Source organism: Stegostoma tigrinum, chromosome 13 (assembly GCF_030684315.1).
Source record: "Stegostoma tigrinum isolate sSteTig4 chromosome 13, sSteTig4.hap1, whole genome shotgun sequence".
In the NCBI taxonomy this organism is placed as follows: Eukaryota; Metazoa; Chordata; class Chondrichthyes; order Orectolobiformes; family Stegostomatidae; genus Stegostoma; species Stegostoma tigrinum.
The window spans coordinates 24,887,809-24,908,757 of NC_081366.1; the positions used below are offsets into that span (position 1 = coordinate 24,887,809).

At 39.9% G+C, this 20,949-nt stretch overlaps 1 protein-coding gene across 2 annotated transcripts in view; it reads right to left on the reverse strand.

Annotated features, from left to right (window-relative positions):
* Positions 1-20,450, reverse strand: part of LOC125458506 (gamma-aminobutyric acid receptor subunit gamma-2-like) — a 114,408-nt gene extending 93,958 nt beyond the window's left edge. The window contains exons 1-3 of one of the 2 annotated variants that reach the window (XM_048543826.2): positions 19,725-20,450; positions 9,541-9,689; positions 9,344-9,411 (exon numbers count right to left, since the gene is read on the reverse strand). In XM_048543826.2, the coding sequence (XP_048399783.1) occupies positions 9,344-9,411; positions 9,541-9,689; positions 19,725-19,843 (336 nt within the window). In that variant the 5' untranslated portion in view covers positions 19,844-20,450. The remainder of the gene's footprint in view (positions 1-9,343; positions 9,412-9,540; positions 9,690-19,724) is intronic. The other variant, XM_048543827.2, reaches the window with a different exon arrangement.
* Between the last annotated feature and the right edge of the window lie 499 nt (positions 20,451-20,949).

Sequence of the window (20,949 nt, forward strand, 5' to 3'; positions counted from 1 at the left end):
GCACATTGATTTACCTGCAAGGCATTTGCGCTGTCTAGGCTCTCAGTAAAGAAGAGCATAGTACGAAGTGACATATAAAAAAGGCTTTTTGGGTTTTAATGAGATGCAAGTGCACAAAACCAAGGTAGTTGCTGCTCAGTGGTGAGATTCTGAAATAGCCATTTCCCTGTTCGTGGGGAAAAGGAAACAGGGAAAGTTTTCACAACATTAAGAATCAAAGTTTTCACTCACGTCGTACTTTCCCATCTTTCTTTTACTTATTTATGTCACACCAGAGGGAACAAAATTCTCACAACAATAGTGTGACATAAAAATCAAAAATTCAAGAACATTATAATTTTACGTTAATGTAATGCATATTAATATTTGTAAGTAATACTGGTTTCCCACTTATTGCATACACGTGATACTATATAGCTGGGTGTGATACATGTGTTAAGAGCACTTCTTCCTGCCTATCATCAAATCTGTTAGGTTGAGGCACTAAAGGAAGAAACAGTTGGCCCATTTTACTGAACTAAGATGAAACAGGAGGATTTATTTCCCTATAACAGGCAGTGAAGCATTTTAAAAAATATATTTGTTGGGTTCTTTATTATGGTTTATGGAGAAATTCTTGGTTCCTTCTGAAAGAATTGGCCGAGAAGACAATCTGAATTGAAACAAATCGGCAGAAGAGATTTTCAAGAGATAGATATTCTGAGGAGAGAGCCGAATGCTGTTCTTATGTATGATGAGAATTATTTAATGTCACTAATATTGTGAAGTAAGCTAAGTTCAGATCATTATTAGTGATCTTCACAGATGGCAAAAGCATAGAAATAGAGTGATTGAGAATTGTTTCAATAATGAAGGCGACATTGATTCTCTGCAATAAATATTTTATGTATGTACAGACTGAGATTATTAATTCCTGAAAATGTGATTTGCGGTAAAAATCCCAGCAAATCTGTGAAGATATCCTGCATGTGCATTTAGTTAAAAAATATAATTTAAGGTAAGTATTATACAGAAGCTGCACAGAGGAGTTTTAAGATCTTTTTAAAAAATATTAAAAATTTTAAAAGTTAATGTTTTGGGTCTAGTGACCCTTCCTCAAAACTGAGAACAGTTCTGAGGAAGGGTCACCGGACCCGAAATATTAACTCTGTTTTCTCCTTCACAGATGCTGCCAGACCTGCTGAGCTTTTCCAGCAATTTGATTTTTGTTCTTAATTTACAGCATCCGCAGTTCTTTCGATTTTTAACATCATAAACTCCTTGACAGTTCTCTCCAGCATCCTTTAATCATGGTTCCATGCCATAATTATGGCATAAGAAGGCCTCAAGATCTACCTGAGCCACCATCAGGATTTTGCCCATGCCACTGATTCGATCAAGGCCACATTCTAACCAAATGAGAAAAATGGTCCCTACTTCATGGATAGGAACACAAAAATGATTATATAATGGTACAAATGTTCTCAACTACTGTTGAAATCCAATTAGAATTTTGAAAAGCCTGCTTAAAAATGGGTGACTCAAGGACAGAGATGATTGATTGCATTGGATCTTTAGTGAAATGAGTCAGTGTGTACAACACAGATTGCAACTACAATTGTGAGTGAGGTCCCAACTCAACCATTTCAGTAACAGCAAACAAGCAAAACAGGACACCAAATGCATCCTTACATGCAGGGATAAAAGCTCAGAGGAGTTATGTCTTTTATATTGTTCTACATTTAGTAGCAAGTTACAGAATGCTTTAGCATTTTCTTGATCATGGCCCAGATCAAACCCCCTCAAAATATATCAAGGAGATAACCAAGAACCTTTTTTTAAAAATTTCATTTAAAGACAAGTGTAAGCTGTTGTGTTCCAGATTTGACTGCACTGGTCCACTACTAGGCTTTAAGCAAAACATAATTTATTCTTGCAATATAGCTAAAACACAAACAAAAAAATAATTAGCATAACTTTAACTCAACTGAAATATTTCATTAAGTAATATATTATTAAACTAATAACCATCGACTGTTCCAATATAGCAACATCCCATAAACACACCCTTAGCAAAGGCAAATTCAGCAAAACAGATTTTCCTCACATGCTATCTCTCCTCCAAATCAGGAGAAAGGAAGATTGAAAGAACCAATTAAGTAGCAGAGAGAGAATTCAAGCTTATTGCTGCAACAGAGAAAGATCAGTATCTATCAGCTTCAACAGCCAACTCCAAACCACAATGGAAAGCAAAACTAAAACCATGGATCTGCATGAGCCTGACTCCACCCACTCATACTCATTCATTTCTACTTTGAAAAAAAACCCTCAGGGAGCTCAAAGCTGTTTACCCACGACTTCTGAAGCAGACATTCTGACATCACTGTGGAAACACCTCTCTACTAGAGAAACTGCACAAAACAAACATTTCTTAAAGCCACCGTACTATAATGCTTGGCTGGAGATACTATCTTACACAAGGCACAAAGAAGAAATAATGGAATAAATGTTATATACACAGCAACATCCTGGAGTATATCCAGTGCTAAAAGGGAGTTTGCCAGCATCTAACCATAAAATCCACTTGTAGCCACATTGACACCATAGCACAAGGAGAGGTGACCAGGTATTTGAGCAGAGACGTAAAGGCCACATAAATCAGTAAATTAGACTTGCCATCTACAGCAACATCCATAACCAACAAAAGATGACATGTAAGATTAGAGCAAGTAGGCTGCTAGTAGTCTTCTGTCTTCATTGGCGGGTCTCAGAGATATTGTGTTACTATTGCTTTTGCTGGGTTTGTGTTCCACACAAACCTCCTTGCACCCTTTTTCCATTTAACTCTATCACTGATCTCTTTTTAGTCTCTTTGAAATATAACTCCCCCTTATATGCCATATTATTTACCTCAAATATTCCTCAAGTTTGGATTTTTGGGTACTCTTTGGGTAAAGAGCACTTTCCTAAATTAATATAGGGAATTATTAGTGATTATCATATATTTCTGATCTCTAACTGAGTTTTCCCATTAAACAGGAACTATTTTTCTATTTCTACCTGAACATGATCTTAAAGACTGTTTAACTATCAACCTTTTCTTTTGTAGAAGCGGGGTCAATACTGTATAAATTCTGTACAAACATCTGCATATCATGGAAGATGTGAAATTTTCAAAGTATAGACCAAAATGTTTAATTTTACAGCTTAGCAAGTTCAAAATTTGTAAAATGTCACACAGTTCAATATTCTAATTAAATCATTGAGGATTTATAGGAGTCATTCCAGGGTTGAATAAAGTAGCATTAAGTAGAAAAAAACTGAATGCGCCTGGGCTAATCAGGTGATGTGATAAGTATCTGTAGTTGAGAGCTGCATCATAGCCTACTTTCAGCTTCACAGATTATCTCGTCACTTTATACCTCCACTTATCATCTTCCAAAGCTGTACATGGCACATCATCTATTTATACCATGAAACATCTTGTCCACCTCTTAATATCACATTATCAGAATAAGTCTTCCTGTATCATTAGTTCTGAACGATTGGGTTAGCCCTATTTCTGAAATTCTGTATTCTACTTTATCTCAAAATAATTAATCATGCCAATCTTTTTTCTTAGTAATCTACTACAATTTAGATCCAATAAACTGTGATAAAGGTCATTATCGTAGTCTTTCAATAAAAAAAAACTTTGTGTATTAATTATCATGAAATATAGCTTTCATATCAGAACATTTCAAAATATTTCACACAACAAATGGCCTTTCTGAACTACCAACTGTTGATGTGCTGGTATATGAAGAAAAAGTGAACCAGTAACTTCTAACAAATAGCTGTTAATTAAAATATTCAATTACATTTTGACTGGACTGTTTGACCAACCACATCAACAAATTACAAGCTGAGTGTTAGACTTCCAGCCTATTATTCCACACGTAGATACACAGTAATCAAACTAGCCATTTTAAAAAACTGCAGGTCAATGATATCAATGCACTTAATATTTGTTACTTTGGATGCCTAGGCCTGATAACATGTATGCTTCTTCACAGAGCATTATTTTGCATTTCTTTGGCAAAATGATACATTTGTCAAAAAATGTAAAACAAACTACCTACTCTTTTGTCAGAAACCATTAAGCATCAGGCTTAAACTTGAAATCCAATCGGAAGCAGCACCTGGTGGCAAGTGGGATGGACTTGTATTGCCCACATTCGGTGATGTACATACAGGTTCTAAACAATAATTCATGCTGCTTGCTCATGTTAATGCTACTCATTTGCTTATGCTTATCAAAGGGATAGTTGAGGGAGCTAAGTATCCAGGAGACCACTTAAAGGTAGAAGCAATTTTTAAGGAGGAGGTCACATTTTGGTTGCAGACTCAAAAAGAATTTAGCTCAGAAGTCATTGAAAGTGGAAGCAAGTTGACACCTAGATTTTCCTCAATGCAGCAACTGGACAGCAAAGAAATGCTCAGTTTACTAGAGAGCAGGAAGACCTCTATGCAGCTTCTTCACAGTGAGAAGAAATTACTGTGTATGTGAATATGAGGAATATTGTACCAAGGGTCAAACTGTGATGCTGGAAAGAAAGACATATGATCTAACTGGGTTATTAATAATGAAAAGCCTCCCTCATTCATTCATAGAATCTCAAAATCCCTACAGTGTGCAAGCAGACCATTTTGCTCATTGAATCCATGCTGACCCTCAGAAAAGCATCCCAGACAGTCCTACCCCCACCCCCCCCCCCACCCCCACTTTATCCCAGTAAATGTGCATTTCCCACAGATAATCTACCTAACTTGTACACCCTTGGACACTGTGAGCAATTTATTATGGTTAATCAACCTAACTAGCACATCTTTGGACTGGAATCAAAGGTGAGTCAATGGCTGTGAAGCAGTGCTGACCTCTGAACCACCATGTCACCATGTGCCTGCTCAGAACACATTGGATTTTACAAAATTATACTTAACGAAAACAATGTGGGTCTCACTCATCAGTCGGTAAGCCAGTGAGAGTCTTGCAGTGCTCTTAAGAAGGGCCTGCAGAATGAAGTACCACGCAAGATATCAGTGACAGTGGTCAGCCTTCCCTGGGGTCAAGCATTGTGGGTGGGATACCCAATCAACTGAGTGCTGCTAAACAACCAGAGGCCTGAAGTTCTACAGTATGGCAGCGAAACCGGATGGTACTGACTGTAGCCAAGCCACAGTATCGTTGCTAGATTCCAGGCCATATTTTACTGATGGCAAAAAGGAGATTGTAAAGTGCGGGTTGGTAGAGAACTGAGCTATGCGGATGGGGTGCCGAGTAGCAATGATAGGTGGTTGGTTCTCAGTTGTCTTTCCCTTCCCCAATGCTGAGTCTTTCAGTCAAGCGCTGAGTGTCATTTGGATGAGAGCTCACCAAACCTTTACAACCCTACTACAGGTGGTCATAAGTAACCCACATCAGCTACCCACAAAGATTAAGTGAAAAGGTGACAAGCAATCCATCCGCCATTCTCCACTAGCTGACCCATCAAGTGGATGATATTAAGCATCGCCTATCACTTATAACTGACAGAGACAGAGTCCTTCCTTCAATGCCTCTTCTCTAATCATTACAGCATATCAAAGTAAGTTCCCTCTCCATGCTCAACACATTCACAACTAATACAACTCTCACTTACAAGCAACTTCAAGTTCACATCCAGACTGCCAGTTGTTCTGTCTAACCAGACACATATTCCAAACACTTGAAAATTCTCAATAACACTTTCCCTTCGTTTTTGCAGGAAAAGATAGTACAGAACACAAGTCTAGAAACCAGTGCGAAAACAACCTGCCAGAACCTATCATTTCCCCTTGAAGAGCATATACCAGCCATTGTGAGAAAGGGCAGGAGATGTCACATATGGTATTTATGATATCTTTATTCCTATATCCTCCCTCATTCAACAGACTTTTTAAAACAATGCTGATGTTTTCAACATGCATTCATTACTTCCTTTTTTTTCTCTGATGCCACATGTTAGTCCTTCTCTGTCTCTTTCAACTCTGCTATTGAAAATATCAATACCCCCAGAACTCGAGCAAGAAAAGAAGTCCAGCATTCCATGAATGCATGGTCAATTTTTCTGACTCTCAGATGCCAGCTCAAATTTTGGCACCATTGGAATTTTAAAGGGCAAGATTGAATGTGATGCCTGCATTTGGTGATTTTCAAGTCTGCAGGAGCTCAAACAGAAACAGAGCCCCACAGGCCAGATTGCCAAGACTAAGGCTACACACAGTGCTTTTGTACAAGATCATGATACAGGCTTGGGGGTTTGTGCTGCTGAAAAAGGCTGAGGAGTATTATCACGATCAAGTGAGGAAGGATGAGTTGAATCCTCCTATTATAGTCAGCGACAACAAAGTTTTAAAATTATTTTTAGCACATAGCTAAATCACACCAATTAAAATGTAATCCTAATCACAATTAGTGAGCCAATTACAAGGTTTTCTTAAGCCTGAGAAAAAGGAATTTTACTATTTACTAACCCCAAGAAAAATAACGAAACATGATATCTAACACCATTCAAACAGAGGCTTAAAGTTTAAAAAGGATCAGTATAATAAGAAGCTTAAGAAAGTATAGTTTAAAAAGTCCTTAATGTCCTTTAAGTTTTACAGTTAAGCATGAGATCATCTGTTTTGTTGATGTATTGTATCCACAGCAGTTGCAAAATTTGCAGTATCCCTGAGCTCTCACTGAAGAGATGATCCACTAGTTTGCCTCAAGTTTAACACTAACATTCAGTATGAAAGGAAACTGGACAGAATGAGTCTTCCAGTTCTCACTGTTACAAATCTATCTTTTGCCCTTTCTCCATCTGCATCTTAGCCAAACAACCACTGAAATATTTCAAGTGTGTTTTCCCAAATCTGTTTTCATTACCTTTCCAAACTGGCAACCTTCAATGTCTAATGTGTGCAACTTTGCATGAAAGTGTTAATTAAGCCGGGACAAGTGGGTTTCTTGATGCCTGACCCAACTGACCATTTCAGCATCTTTTAAATGTCATTTTTATTTGGACAATTTGACTTATGTCATATTGGTTTCCTGAAATTGCCTCAATTTGTGGTGAGTTGATTACTGCAGTCATTTCAGGTCCACGTTTCTTCCATTTTTAAGACTATATTAGTCCATAAATTTTTCAGGTATTAAAATCAAATGATTTAAGTTGAAAATTGACAGTCCATGTTCTTGCAATTATCATAACAGGCATCTATCAGAAAATGCCTGGTGCATTCAGAAGCCTATGAGAAAGCTTGTTCCCAATGTTGAGGAGGAAAAAGCAACAAAATTACAGCTGTTTTTCAAGGTTTAGTGCACAGTGTCTATTCTACCATAGATTAAATGGTCAGATCCGTCAATCCACTAGTGTTGGAGCTTCATGTTGGCTTTGATGACTTCTATGGCAGGACAAGTGATTGCCATTTTGGGTTTTGGAGCACCCTGTTGAAAGTGGCTTTCTGGATGTTACCTTATTTCTGCACGTACCAGCAAAATCTTGCTCCGAATGATGGTGTGCTTGCTCACTCAACTGACATAGCACCAGCACTGATTGGTATCACACAACTAGTGAACACAAACTGTTGCAGCCCACACTAAGGTTGTTCAGTCTGAAGCTAGTCTCTATAAACTTAGAGATGCTTGAGATCACCTCCCAAGTATATTTGAAGTTTCCTCAATGGAAGTTCTGAAGCCTCCCATCACCCAAATTGTAACCACTACAAAAACATTTTTACAGGAGCACAGGCATAGGAAAATGAACATACCTGACAGCTCCAAGGAGTTGAACGTGGGTGATTAATCATTTTTTTTTACCATACTGTCATTCTTTGACAATATCCATTTGTTAAAGTTAGTGATTGTCCTTCTGGTGAAATGGAGAACAGGCTAATAATGTTAGACTAAAGGAATGTAATTGAATTATGGTTATAAAGAAATTATATGACTGTTGTTGAATGCAAGGCCTCATTAAGGTAAAAAGCTTTGCAATGAATTGGTCTCTGACAGCTCTGGTAGGGAGGAGTTGTGTTAGCTGTTATGTTAACCATTCATCGTCGTCCTCCACCTTATCGTCTTCTGTTTTCTTCTCCTCATTCAGCACTCATTGTTGTGTAGCTAATGGTAAAAGCTGGTTCGTCAAGATATCAAGGTTTTGTAGCATGTAACACGTGAAGAGAATTATGTATATGTACTCAAGCATATGCTGCAAAGCTCCACCAGGACAAACTAGTTATCACAAATGTTGCTTGAGTAGTTTTCTTTTTCTTGATAAATGTTCCTTTTAACAGCATAGCCCTCATACTTGGTTATGTTTTACAGCTTTGTATGAAATGCTGGACATTACCCTTGTCTCCCAATTATCAGCCTATAATTTAGTAGCCTTTTGGAATAAAGGTAGAACAGAGAGCTGGCAAAAGATAAAGACTTATGGCTCACAATGGGTCAGCAAAGATGAACCTGCCCAATGAGTGTTTATTGACAACTTCAGCAGTACATTTAAGGACTGGCGGTGCCTTGACTTTTGGCCAGGCTGGTGCAATGATCTGTAAGAGCTTTACAGTTCCTTTGTATGTTGATGGTAAAGAGTTTGCTTGACATTTAGCATCATGTTGTGTTGTGTATGATGAACATACGGCAAGAGAATCATTGGAAAATAGAAAATTTCGAGTGGATCCTGCCAGAAACATCTTTTATATGAAGTATTCTTACTTTTATATGTTGCCAGCATAACTCTGTCTTGAGGGCAACATTGTCAATATCTGAAAACAATGTATTTCTGATCAAAAATGTGCAAATGCTTCCCTGCTCAGTTGGAGCTTAGGAACATTAGCACCAGAAAGATGGTGACTGCAAGGTCAGATTTCTAGGTAGAAATATACAAGTATACCAGTAGGCTTGTTCAGGTGTGATGCACAGAACTGCAAAGGAACACCGACTTAAGAAAATAAAATATGAAATTTCATCAGTCACAGCACATAGGAAACATGAAATTTCACCTTGAGTAATTTGCCAATTCTGGAATCTTGATTTACCCTGTGCTTGGATTTTGGTTTTCTATGCTTCGATCAAAAAGATAAAATACCCAGCAAACTCATAAGTCAAATATAAAATGTGGATTGCAATATTACATTTGATTGTTGCAGTATTGTAAAAACTGATCCATTATCTTTCAAGAAACTGATGAACTCCATTCAAATGGACATTCAGTTGTTAATTTAAAACCACAGCATATAATCACACTGGAATGTAAAATTTAACACTTAAAGTTACAGAAATCATCAAACAAACATTAAGATTAATATTCATACTACTTACCATATTGATAGCATTCACTGGACCAATGCTATTTATATACATGTCAGTACCAATTATTGTTGGCTTCACTGGAACAAAACATTGTAATTTATTAGCATTTGACCTCTTATTCAATTGCAAGTAAATATAATCTTGAAAAATATCAAGTTCAATTCAAAAATGAAAACATGCATAAATGGAACCTCAAGTACACCTACCTCCTATGTCAGGTCTGAGTTTATTGTCATACCCTTCCAATAAATTGTTTAAAATAAGAGTAACGTCACTTTCATAAACTTTTGGTGTCAATACCCATGTTTTGTTAAGAATCAAATCTTCATAATCTTCATCATCACTTTTTCCAGAACTTATATAATTAAGAGAGAAAGCATACAAAGGAGAAAAAGACACATTTCAATGGAGAGATACAACAAGAGAAAAACATTCTTTTTTAAGAAACTTACTTCCACAAACCAGTTATGTCAGAATTTCTTCCCACAATTTTCACATTACATCTGTTCTGCCACACAATTTATTAACACAGCCAGAACAGACAGGAATAATAAAGATAAGTGAGAATGCGACTACTGATGGTGAGATTGTTTTTAAAGAGTACTTCATTTAATATTCAAATTACAACACGGATATGGTACATTAAGTAATTTAATGTAGAAGACGTAGAATTATGACAAGATTTTTTAAAAAATCTTCACAGAATGTCACAGAGTAGGCCAGCACTTATTCTCCAATTTTCTTGCTATCCCTGAAGGTTTTATTCTTAATCTGTTCATGGGGTGTTGGCATAACTGGCTAGATCATCATTTAGTACCCATCCCTGGTGGTAATGGAAGCGGTGGTGAGCTGCTTTCTTCAACCGCCTCTGCCCTTGGGTTGTAGGAATACTCACAGTGCTATTAGAAAGGGAGTTTCAGGATGTGGACCCAGCAACTTTGACACAGATATAGATGTTATTATGTGGATATTATATGAACACTATACTAGAAGGCAAACTTGCTCAGCAAAAGCCCTTGGACTGAGGTTTTCAGATGTGATAAATGGTCACAGACAGGACAGTGTGGCTGAAACGAACACAAGTAATAGGACCCTTGCCTTCATAATTACCCAATAGATTTGACATTCTTTCAGCTTGTATGGTTGTAGAATCAGAATCTGAACATTTCAAAGAGAAAACCTGATTCTTGAGAAGCGAAGGGGTGAACAGTTAAGAGTGGTAGGTGGGAACCTGGAGTTTGAATTATAATCATATAAGCTATAATCTTATTAAATGGCAGTGTGGGCTCAAGGGGCAAATAGCATACACCTATTCGACCCAGGGGCAGCACAGTGACACAGTGGTTAGCACTGCTACCTCACCGCAGCAAGGACCCAGGTTTGATTCCAGCCTTGGGTGACTGTCCGTGTGGAGTTTGCACATTCTCCCCACATCGTCCCAGAGTCCAAAAATGTGCAGGATAGGTGGATTGGCCATGATAAATGCAAGGTTACAAGGGTAGGGTAGGGGGTTTGGATGCTCTTCAGAGGAACAGTGTGGATTCAATGGGCTGAATAGTCTGCTTCCACACCATAGGGATTCTATGATTCTATGTTCCTATGTGGTGAAGACTGGTTTGCTGTGGGGACACCGAATGCAGGTTGGGTGATGCATTTATGATACATCTTCCTTCAGTCCACGGGCATATGCCTAGGCTTCAATTGACTGATAGTTTTGATTCTTGACTTGCTCTCACACTGACTTCTCCATTCTCAGCTTACGGCAGTATTCTACCGAATCTGAGGGTAAACTGGGGGAACAGCTTCTCTTCTTTCAATGAGGCACATTGCAACCTTCACAAATATCATGAAGTTTAGTTATTTCAAATCGTGGTCTGTCCCCTATCTTACTTCTTTTCCATGCATGCAATAATCTTAACCTTGTCCCTTCTTATTTTTTTTTGCAATTGGACATTATTCTGCTTACTACAACTGTTTTTGACATACGCTTTGCTTTACTTTGCCTGACACTACTTATTCTGGCTCCATCATATTAACTTGTTTCCTATTGAATGTCTCCCATCTTTCATTATGCATCAGACTTCCCACTTAGTAATAAAATAGAAAGTGCCAGCAAATACTCCCCAGGTCACGAACCATATGTTGAGAGAAAGAGAGGTCCAAATTTTACATTTACAAATCAGGACTATTAGTGTCCCTCATTCAGAGAAAATCCAGTGTGATGACATCAAGTCTCAAATCCAAGGTCAACGCATTGATTTCCTGCTCATCACCTGATGTGAAACAGTGAGTAGGTCAACATGGGAGGTCATCCGTTGGGTGCTGTCTTGTACCCATCAGGATACTCCCCTCTGTGCCTGCCATCTGGTCAAAGCAAAACACCCTCACAACTCTCCTGCAAAGGTGCCAGATGCATCCAGGCAGCCAAAGACCCTGAACTTAACAGATAGTGGAAGTCATTACCCTTTTCCCCTAGGTGTTCACTACTGAGTTCTGATGCTGCTGGGAATGCTGAAACACTGACCAGATTGGCCAGCAGCTCTTGAGGCCAGGACAACTTAGTCTGAGGGGTGAAATGGACCATGATCTGTTAAACTGTCCACCGCATGTTACTGTTGCCTTTAAGGTGCTCACAACCAATCTTCATATGCATCGTATTCTGTAAAATCCAGCCCAAATTTTAAGTTCAAGTCAATGACCTTTCAACAAAATGTTCAATAGACATTCGGTAAAAGTCCCATATAGGGCATTATCTAAAACTAAAGCACATGGAATTGAGGGTCATGAACACAGAACTGGTTGACAGACAGAAAACAAAGTAGGAATAAGCAGGTGTTTTTCCAGAGGCAGGCAGTGACTAGTGGGGTATCACAGGGTCATCAACTATTCCCCATGAATACCAGTGACGGAGATGAGAAATCTATGTGTAATATATGCTAATTAACAAATAACAAAAAGCTGACTGGGAGGTTAAACTGAGCGGTTAAGTTGGTGAAAAGGGCAAAAGGAATGGTGAAATGATATGAGTACAGGAACAGGGGTGTCTGCTGCAACTGTACAGGCCCTTGGTGAGACTACACACGTAGTATTGCACATTTTTGGTCTCCTTAGCTGAAAAAGCATGTTCTGGCAATGGAAATTATCAAAGGTTTACCAGACCGAATTCTGGAAATACAGGACTAATGAACGAAGAGACATTGAATCCGTTGGACTATATTCACTGGAGTTCAGAAGAATGAGATACGGGGGCATCTCATAGAAAACCATAAAATTCTAACAGGACTAATAGGGTAAATGCAGGAAGAATATTTACCAATGAGCAGGGAGTCCAGAACCAGGATTCACAGTTCAACAACACAAGATAGGCCGTTTAGGACTGAGATGAGGAGAAATATCTTATCCCCGAGGATGGTGAGCCTGTGGAATTCTCTGCCACAGAAAGCAATTGATGCCAAAACACTGAATATTTTCAAGACGGTGATCAATATTAGTTACTAGTGCTAAATGGATTGACGAGTGTGGGGATAAAACGGGAACATGGTACTGAATTGTATGATCAACCATGATCATATTGAATTGTGGGGCAGGCGAAATGGTCTGTTCCTGTATTTTCTATGCTTCTGAGTTTATAGAACAGAACTGTTCTCTCTTTTTTTCCTAATATCCCAAAGGACCTATAAAATGTTATATTTCTAACATTTCCTGGTTCTCAAAACAGATAATTGACTTAAAACTTCCCCTCTGCTCTTTTTGTCTATGGGAAATTTAGTTCTAAAATATTATTCATGCTTTTTTATTTGTTGCTGTTTTTCTTTACATAACATTACTACTTGGACATATTTCATACAACATATAAAAGCCCTTCAAAGTATTATTAACTGCCCAATATGATTTCATTCTCATTACTGGATATGTCTTTTCCACTGACAGGTCAGACCCGCCAGAGGTTAGGAAGCAGACGCCTTGACAGTCTCCAAAATTGATTCTGGACCCCATGAAATCTCATGGTATTAGGTTAAATGCAGAAAACAAAACTTCCTGCTAAGTACCACCAGTGCTGTCCCTCCACCTGCCCCACCTCAACTGATGATCTGTTGAACACCACTTGGAGGAAGCACAGAGCTTGGTAATGGAATGGAACAATATGTTGGGGGTGGATGTGCTGGCTGCCATAAGCATCACCAAGTGTGAGTCAATAGCACCACCAGCAACAAGCCGACCAAGTCCAAAAGGGCACATGTGCTGGACTGGTTAGATCATAGATCATGGAATCCCTACAGTGTGGAAACAGGTCCTTCGGCCCAACAAGTCCACTATGACTCTCAGAGCATCCCACCCAGACCCATCCCCCCTATAACCCACCTAATCTACACATCTCTGAACACTACAGGCAATTTAGTATGGCCAATCAGCCTGGTCTAACCATCTTTGGACTGTGGAAGGAAACCAGAGCACCCAGAGGAAATCCATACAGGCACAGGGAGAATGTGCAAATTCCTTACAGACAGTTGCCCAAGGGTGGAATTGAGCCAGGGTTCCTGGTGCTGCGAGGCAGCAGTGCTAACCATTGTGCCACTGTGCCACTCCAATTTTCACATTATTTTTAATCAGCCAACTCCAGGGCATGTGAGACATGCCTTTTGGACAGGGGCGAGGCAATTGCCACTGCTCCAAAAGAGTCCTCTTAACCTGTGGGAACTGGCAAGGAAAACAGCAAGAGAGGAAAAAAAATCACTCTATCCTCAAACTACATGTTGCAGTTGCATTGTCATTTCATATCTGCATCCTGCTCATAATACATGGCTCTACCATCATGCTGAATGTCTTCAAAATTATCTAACAATTCAAACCTGGACATCCAAGGGGCACTGTGGGCCATGAGCAGCAGCAGAATTGCATTCAGCCACAAGCTGTAGCCACACGGTCCATCATAGGCCCCATTCTACCATTACTGTTAAGCCTGGAGATCAAAACTGGCTCAGTGAAGAGTGTAGAAGAACAGGCAATGCACAGCACCAGACACATAAAACTGAAGTGTCGATCCAATGATGCTATAACAAGGAATTATCTGCATGCCAAGATTATGGGAACAGTACAAAATAAACAGCATTATGTGATCCCTCAGCCAATGTATCAACTGAAGTTCTGCAGTCCTGCCACATTCATTCATGAACGGTAGCGGATAATTAAACACATGACAGGAGACCGCACCTCTACAAGTTTGATAATGGGGGAGCTCAGCACATCGATGCAAAAGACAACGCAGAAGCATTTGTACCCATTTTCATTCAGAAATGATGAGTAGATGATCCATCTCAACCTCTCACAGGTCCCCACATCAGAAATGCCAGTCTTCAACCAAATCATTCATTCCATATGATATCAAGAACTGGCTGAGGCACTGGATACTGCAAAGGCTATGGAATCTGAGAACATTCTGGCATTGGTGCTGAAGACTTGCTCTAGATGCTTTAGAACTAGTCACACACTTAACCAAGTGGTTCCACAGCAGCATCATTACTGGCATCTATGCAACAAATGTGATAATTGCCCAGGTATGTCTTGTACACAAAAACAAGACAAATGTAATCCCGCCAATCACTGCCCCATTCTACTCTCAATCATCATCAAGGTAATGAAAAGGGTTATAACAGTATTATCAAATGGGACTTGGACAGGAATGAACTGTTCACTGACTCTTAGTTTGGGTTCCATGAGGTCCACTTAGCTCCTGGTATTAGGATAGCCTTATTCAAACATCAGCAAAAGTGATGAATTAGAGAAGTGAATTAAAAATACTGCTTCTGACATCAACGTAGCATTTGATCAAGAATGACATTGAGCAGCCGTGGCAAAACTGGGGTCGAGTAGAAAACTCTCTATTTGTTGGAGTCATTCCTAGGAGAATTTAAGATGGTTGCAGTTATTAGACATGATTCTAGGATATCACTGCAGGAGTTCTTCATGATTATGAACTAACCTGACTACCTTTAGCTATTTCAGAAAGCAGGCATTTAACAATCACCTTTTGATGCTGAATGGCATTATGATCACTGAAAACCCCACTGTCGAGATCCTGAAGGTTTCATTCAGCAGAAAGCAAACTTGACGAATCACATCTGTACCATGGCTGGAAGAGCAGTTCAGAGGTTAAGTCCGCACTAAGCCGATCAACTAATGCCTGGGATACTCTCCACTTGCCTGGATGGTTGTAGCTTCAACAAAGAGCAGCACAGTGGCTCAGTGGTTAGCACTGCTGCCTCAGAGCCAGGAACTCAGGTTCAATTCTAGCCTCAGGCAACTGTCTGTGTTGAGTTCGCACGTTCTCCCCATGTCTGTGTGGGTTTTCCCTGGGTGCTCTGGTTTCCTCTCACAGTCCAAAAATGTACAGATAAGGCAAATTGGCCATGCTAAATTGTCGATAGTGTCAAGGGATGTGTACTTTAGGTGGTTTAGCCATGGGAATTGTGGGGTTACAGAGTAGGGGGTGAGATTGTTGTGGACTTGTTGGACTGAATGGCCTGTTTCAACACTGTATGGATTCTGCGATTCTATGAAAACAATCAAGAAGCTCAATACCATTGAGGATATAGCATCCCCCCTTGATGGACACCCCATCCACCAGCTTCAACACTCAAATCCTCCAACACTGACACACAGTGGCTATCATCGCCAAGATGAACAGCAGTAATTCATCCAGACTCCTTCAAAGGCAACCTACTACCTCCACCACTGCTTAGGACAAATGCAGTAGATGCAGGGGAACATCACCACCTACAAGATTCCGTCCAAGCCAACTGAATCCCGGCTTGAAATATATGTGTAAAGTGTCACTGGGTCAAATTCCTGGCACTCCCTTCTTAACGGCAGTGTAGACATCCCTACACCCCAAAAAGGCAGTTACTTCACCTTTACCAGCTTAATTAGGGATTTGAAAGAATAGCCAGCAATTCCCTCATCCGATGAGCAAATGAAATAAAGACCACTCACTATGTTGCAAGTGAATTTCAAGTGACAGTGGAAGTTTTAAATTTTTTTTTGTAAATTAGAATGTAAGTCTTGCATTTCATATAGCATCTTGCATCATCTCATGAAATCTCAAAATATGACACAGCCAGTGAATTGCAGTCACAGTTCTGATGTTGGAATTATGACAACCACATTGCACACAGCAAGGTCCTACAAACAGAAATGAGATAATGAGCAGATGATCTAACTGTAGTTGAGGAAAGGATTTTGATCAGGAAAACAGAGAACACTGCTGTTCCACTTTGAAATAGTGCCAAATGATCTTTCACGTCTACCCGAAAAGCGAAGATGAGGCCACTGTCGAACGTTTCATCCAAAAGGCAGCGTCTCTGAGAGCACGGCCCTCATTCCGTACCATATTGGAGTGTGGAATGTTTTAAAATTTCTGGTCTGGAGCATGTAATTGCCGTACAAGACATAGATTTAAGATGTGGAATAGTCAATGAATATGTGACATTACTTTCAAATGCATGCTTTTATTTATCAAGACAATTTGACAACTTAATTGATTTGATTTGAACACATCTAAGAAACCATCTCACCATATGGACTTATTACAAGAGTGTGTAGTAGGTACAGTCACTGAGTTAATTGTATGCCAAAAATGATCTACTATCTTCATGCTTGACAGGCACCTTGACGTTAATACGCGATCATGCAACAATTTAAAATTATCAGCAAGCAAAGTTTAACATATATAAAAAATATTCAGGATTAAAAATCAAATTATAAGTCCTAGTCCAAAGACAACACAAATCAGTAATGAAGGAGGCAAAACACTGCATTAGATGGGTCTGTTATTTTTGTAACATGATGGGGTTGAAAATAATATAATTATATATTTTCATTTTTGAGTACTGCTTAGTTATAAGGTTGTTCACTATTTTCACGTGATTTTTTTAAAATTCAATTCAAGGATAGCACTTCCAAAACATGGTGGATGGTGGGGTAAAGCATTTTTTAATTATCTTTTCTTCGTTCTCTAACATTGAAGGTTTTTGCTACAAAGGAAAAAGCTTGCCAACTCCTGTATGAGGAATTATTCTTTTTTTTAAAAAAATGCATGTATTATGGCCGTAGGCCATGGATTGCCAACATGATTTAGAGTACAACTGCATTGTGTAGAACAACTTTTCTGATTTCATCCAATCAACAAAGGTAGAACTAGTGTCTAATCTAAAAGTGACATGTCATTCTCTCCAATTCCTACAAGAGGCTATGAATATTTTTTGTAGTTCCCTGCTAGCCACTACAATAACTGCCTCTACAATGGCTATCTTAGCATAGCTGAGAGACTAGTCAATCCAATGTCAGTTAACTATAAAATACAAGTACAGTATATTTGCCAATATTATTTGGTACCTGAGCTCTTTAATCAGAATGGAAGGATATCTGTGTCACCTTACTTTGTTTTCAAATGTTTCTTCTTTAATTGTTGGACAGGCACACATGAAATATTTAATCTCTCAAATTTGCAAAGAAACCAGAAGCAATATTCATCAATCTCACACCACCGTCCCTACCACCAATAAACATGGGAATCTCAAACATCCCAAACATAGGGGAACAATGGCACAGTGCTATTATCGCCACACAGTCAATCCAGGAACTCAACTAATGTTCTGTGAGAGATAATGGGAACTGCAGATGCTGGAGATTCCAAGATAATAAAATGTGAGGCTGGATGAACACAGCAGGCCAAGCAGCATCTCAGGAGCACAAAAGCTGACGTTTCGGGCCTAGACCCTTCATCAGAGAGGGGGATGGGGGGAGGGAACTGGAATAAATAGGGAGAGAGGGGGAGGCGGACCGAAGATGGAGAGCAAAGAAGATAGGTGGAGAGGGTGTAGGTGGGGAGGTAGGGAGGGGATAGGTCAGTCCAGGGAAGACGGACAGGTCAAGGAGGTGGGATGAGGTTAGTAGGTAGCTGGGGGTGCGGCTGGGGGTGGGAGGAAGGCATGGGTGAGAGGAAGAACCGGTTAGGGAGGCAGAGACAGGTTGGACTGGTTTTGGGATGCAGTGGGTGGGGGGGAAGAGCTGGGCTGGTTGTGTGGTGCAGTGGGGGGAGGGGATGAACTGGGCTGGTTTAGGGATGCAGTGGGGGAAGGGGAGATTTTGAAACTGGTGAAGTCCACATTGATACCATATGGCTGCAGGGTTCCCAGGCGGAATATGAGTTGCTGTTCCTGCAACCTTCGGGTACCTTGGTTTGAATCCTGCCACAGCAGATGGTGGAATTTTAATTCAACTTTTTAAAAATCTGGAATTAAGAATCTACTGATGATAAAAACTTGTCATATAAAGCCATCTGGCTCCCTGATGTCCTTCAGGGGAGGAAATCTGCAATCCTTACCAGGTCTCGCCTACATGTGACTCCAAACCCACAGCAATGTAATTGACTCTTAGCTGCCCTCTTCAATGGCCTTGAAAGCCATTCAATTCAAGGGCAGCTCGGGACAGTCAATAAATGCTGGCCAGCCAACAATGCACATGTCCCATAAATGACCATCTTTAAAAAAAAGACTGCAGATTTCCAAGGATGGTAAACCAGTATTCTACGTCAGACACATTTTATTAAAAAAAGACTTTGCAGCACGTTTTCACCTGACGTTCCATTATATTGCGAGCATCTGTGCAACCTGGATCGAAGGAGAGGCTCACTGTATGCATACAACTGTCAAGCAAAGCATTTACACCTGTCTGGGAGCCTGGGTCTGTGCAGTCACACACGTTTGTGCAACTGGGTCTAAGTAGGTAAATCCCCAGTGCACAACTGCATGTGTTGTGTGTGAGAAAGCATGTAAGATTGCACTGAATCTGCCTTCATTTGACACACTATTTATGTGCAGCGATGGAGAGGAACTATGACCTACATAAGAGGACATACACGGTCCTGACAAACAGGGAAAAGAATGCTGCAACAGACAACCTTTAAACGGAAATCCAGGAGGCGACAATGGAACAGCACCATTGTTTCTAGCTTCGCGTAAATTAATGTTTCAAGCAAAAGAGAGAGGCTATGCGGTTAAACGCTGTGATTCGTTTTCCACCATATAGATGAACAATGAAACCTGAATTTTGCCCACAGGCAAAACGACGAACAATATGGAATTAAGGGTCGTTGATATACCTAATACAGACACAAAACAATAACGCCACGTTTAAATTTAAGCAGACCTGACGACCCATAACAACGTAACTCTGTAACACCTGATAGGAAGCTAATGCATTCTTATGTGATGAAGAATGCAAACGATGCAGTATTCGCTGATTACAGGAGGGAGAGAAAGAGTTCCAATGTGATTGTATTTCCAAGACGGTGATACACATGCAAAATGAAAGGCGATGTACAAAAACTTACCAGGATGGAAGGCACGCGATCAGAAATGTCCAGAAGATCACTTTTCGGAGAAATGAAACGTTAATTGTCGCGATGGGACATTGGAGATGTATTTTGCGAGAAGCCATCTCTCGTTTCATCTGTGTCGTCGACTCGGTCCTCTCACCATGAATATCCACACAGGAACAGGGCAGCACAAGATAGCTTGCACTTGACTCTTAGCGAGAAACAAGCGCTCGGCAGCCAGCTGAAGGCAACTGAAAACGTCAGATCAGACAGTCCAACCGTGTCCCAGGCGAACCATGACACAATTACAATTGGAACAAGTCGAGAAATAAGTTTACTGCGTTTTTAAACCTAGCACTTTCATACAATTGTTATTGCAAATCAATCCGAGAGTCACAGTGGGATAATTAACCCATTGGAAAGCATCAAGGCATGTCTCTTTGTCCTGCTTTTAGAAATGGTGTCTTTATTAAAAGTCTATATTTACCTTGACTCTTTTTTTGTTTGTTTGGAATTGTGGCATTAATCCAGAAATTAAAGACACCCTCTGTTTGAAACCAATCAAATCCACGATAGCCTCTGTGGTAAATATATCGTCACAGTCCCCAGTGTAGTCGGAGGCGCTGCTGATCTAGTTGCATTTTTTCAGAGCTTGATATAACACATAGCTGCTCTATCTGTAATGGATGCGTTTCCCAGTGAAGATTAAATAAACGAGCTAGAAAGAGACAGAAGTACAGAGGGCGAAGTGTGTCATTGAAAATTCTTGTAATCCAAGTTTAGATATTTTCTAACTAACGTGCTCACAGATGTAATAACACACCTCGAGAGAAGGTGGGGCTTGTATCTGGGCTTTCTTGTGCAGAGGTAGGGGCATGAATTTACAGCTCGTAATCCAAATTTAAATTGACTCTCCCAGTGCCAAACGATCCCATCCCAGAGAGCGTCAGGAGACAAGCAGCATGGTGGTTTTGTTACATGTGATAACTCAGGCTATTCGCAAACGTAATCCCTACAAAAATCTGTGCCAGCCCAATTACTTACGTGGTAAACGGATTCGCACTTTAGCGGCCTAACCCAGTAGTGGCTGACATCCATTGGAAGTGGACATTTTCAAGTGGAGTACTATTATCTCCATCGCACAGCTGTCCCAATGACAAACAAGAACAGAATGAGGTTGTTCATTTATATGGAGCTGATTCTATCCGCCCCCCCCGAGCCCTGTTCTCCAAGAAACATT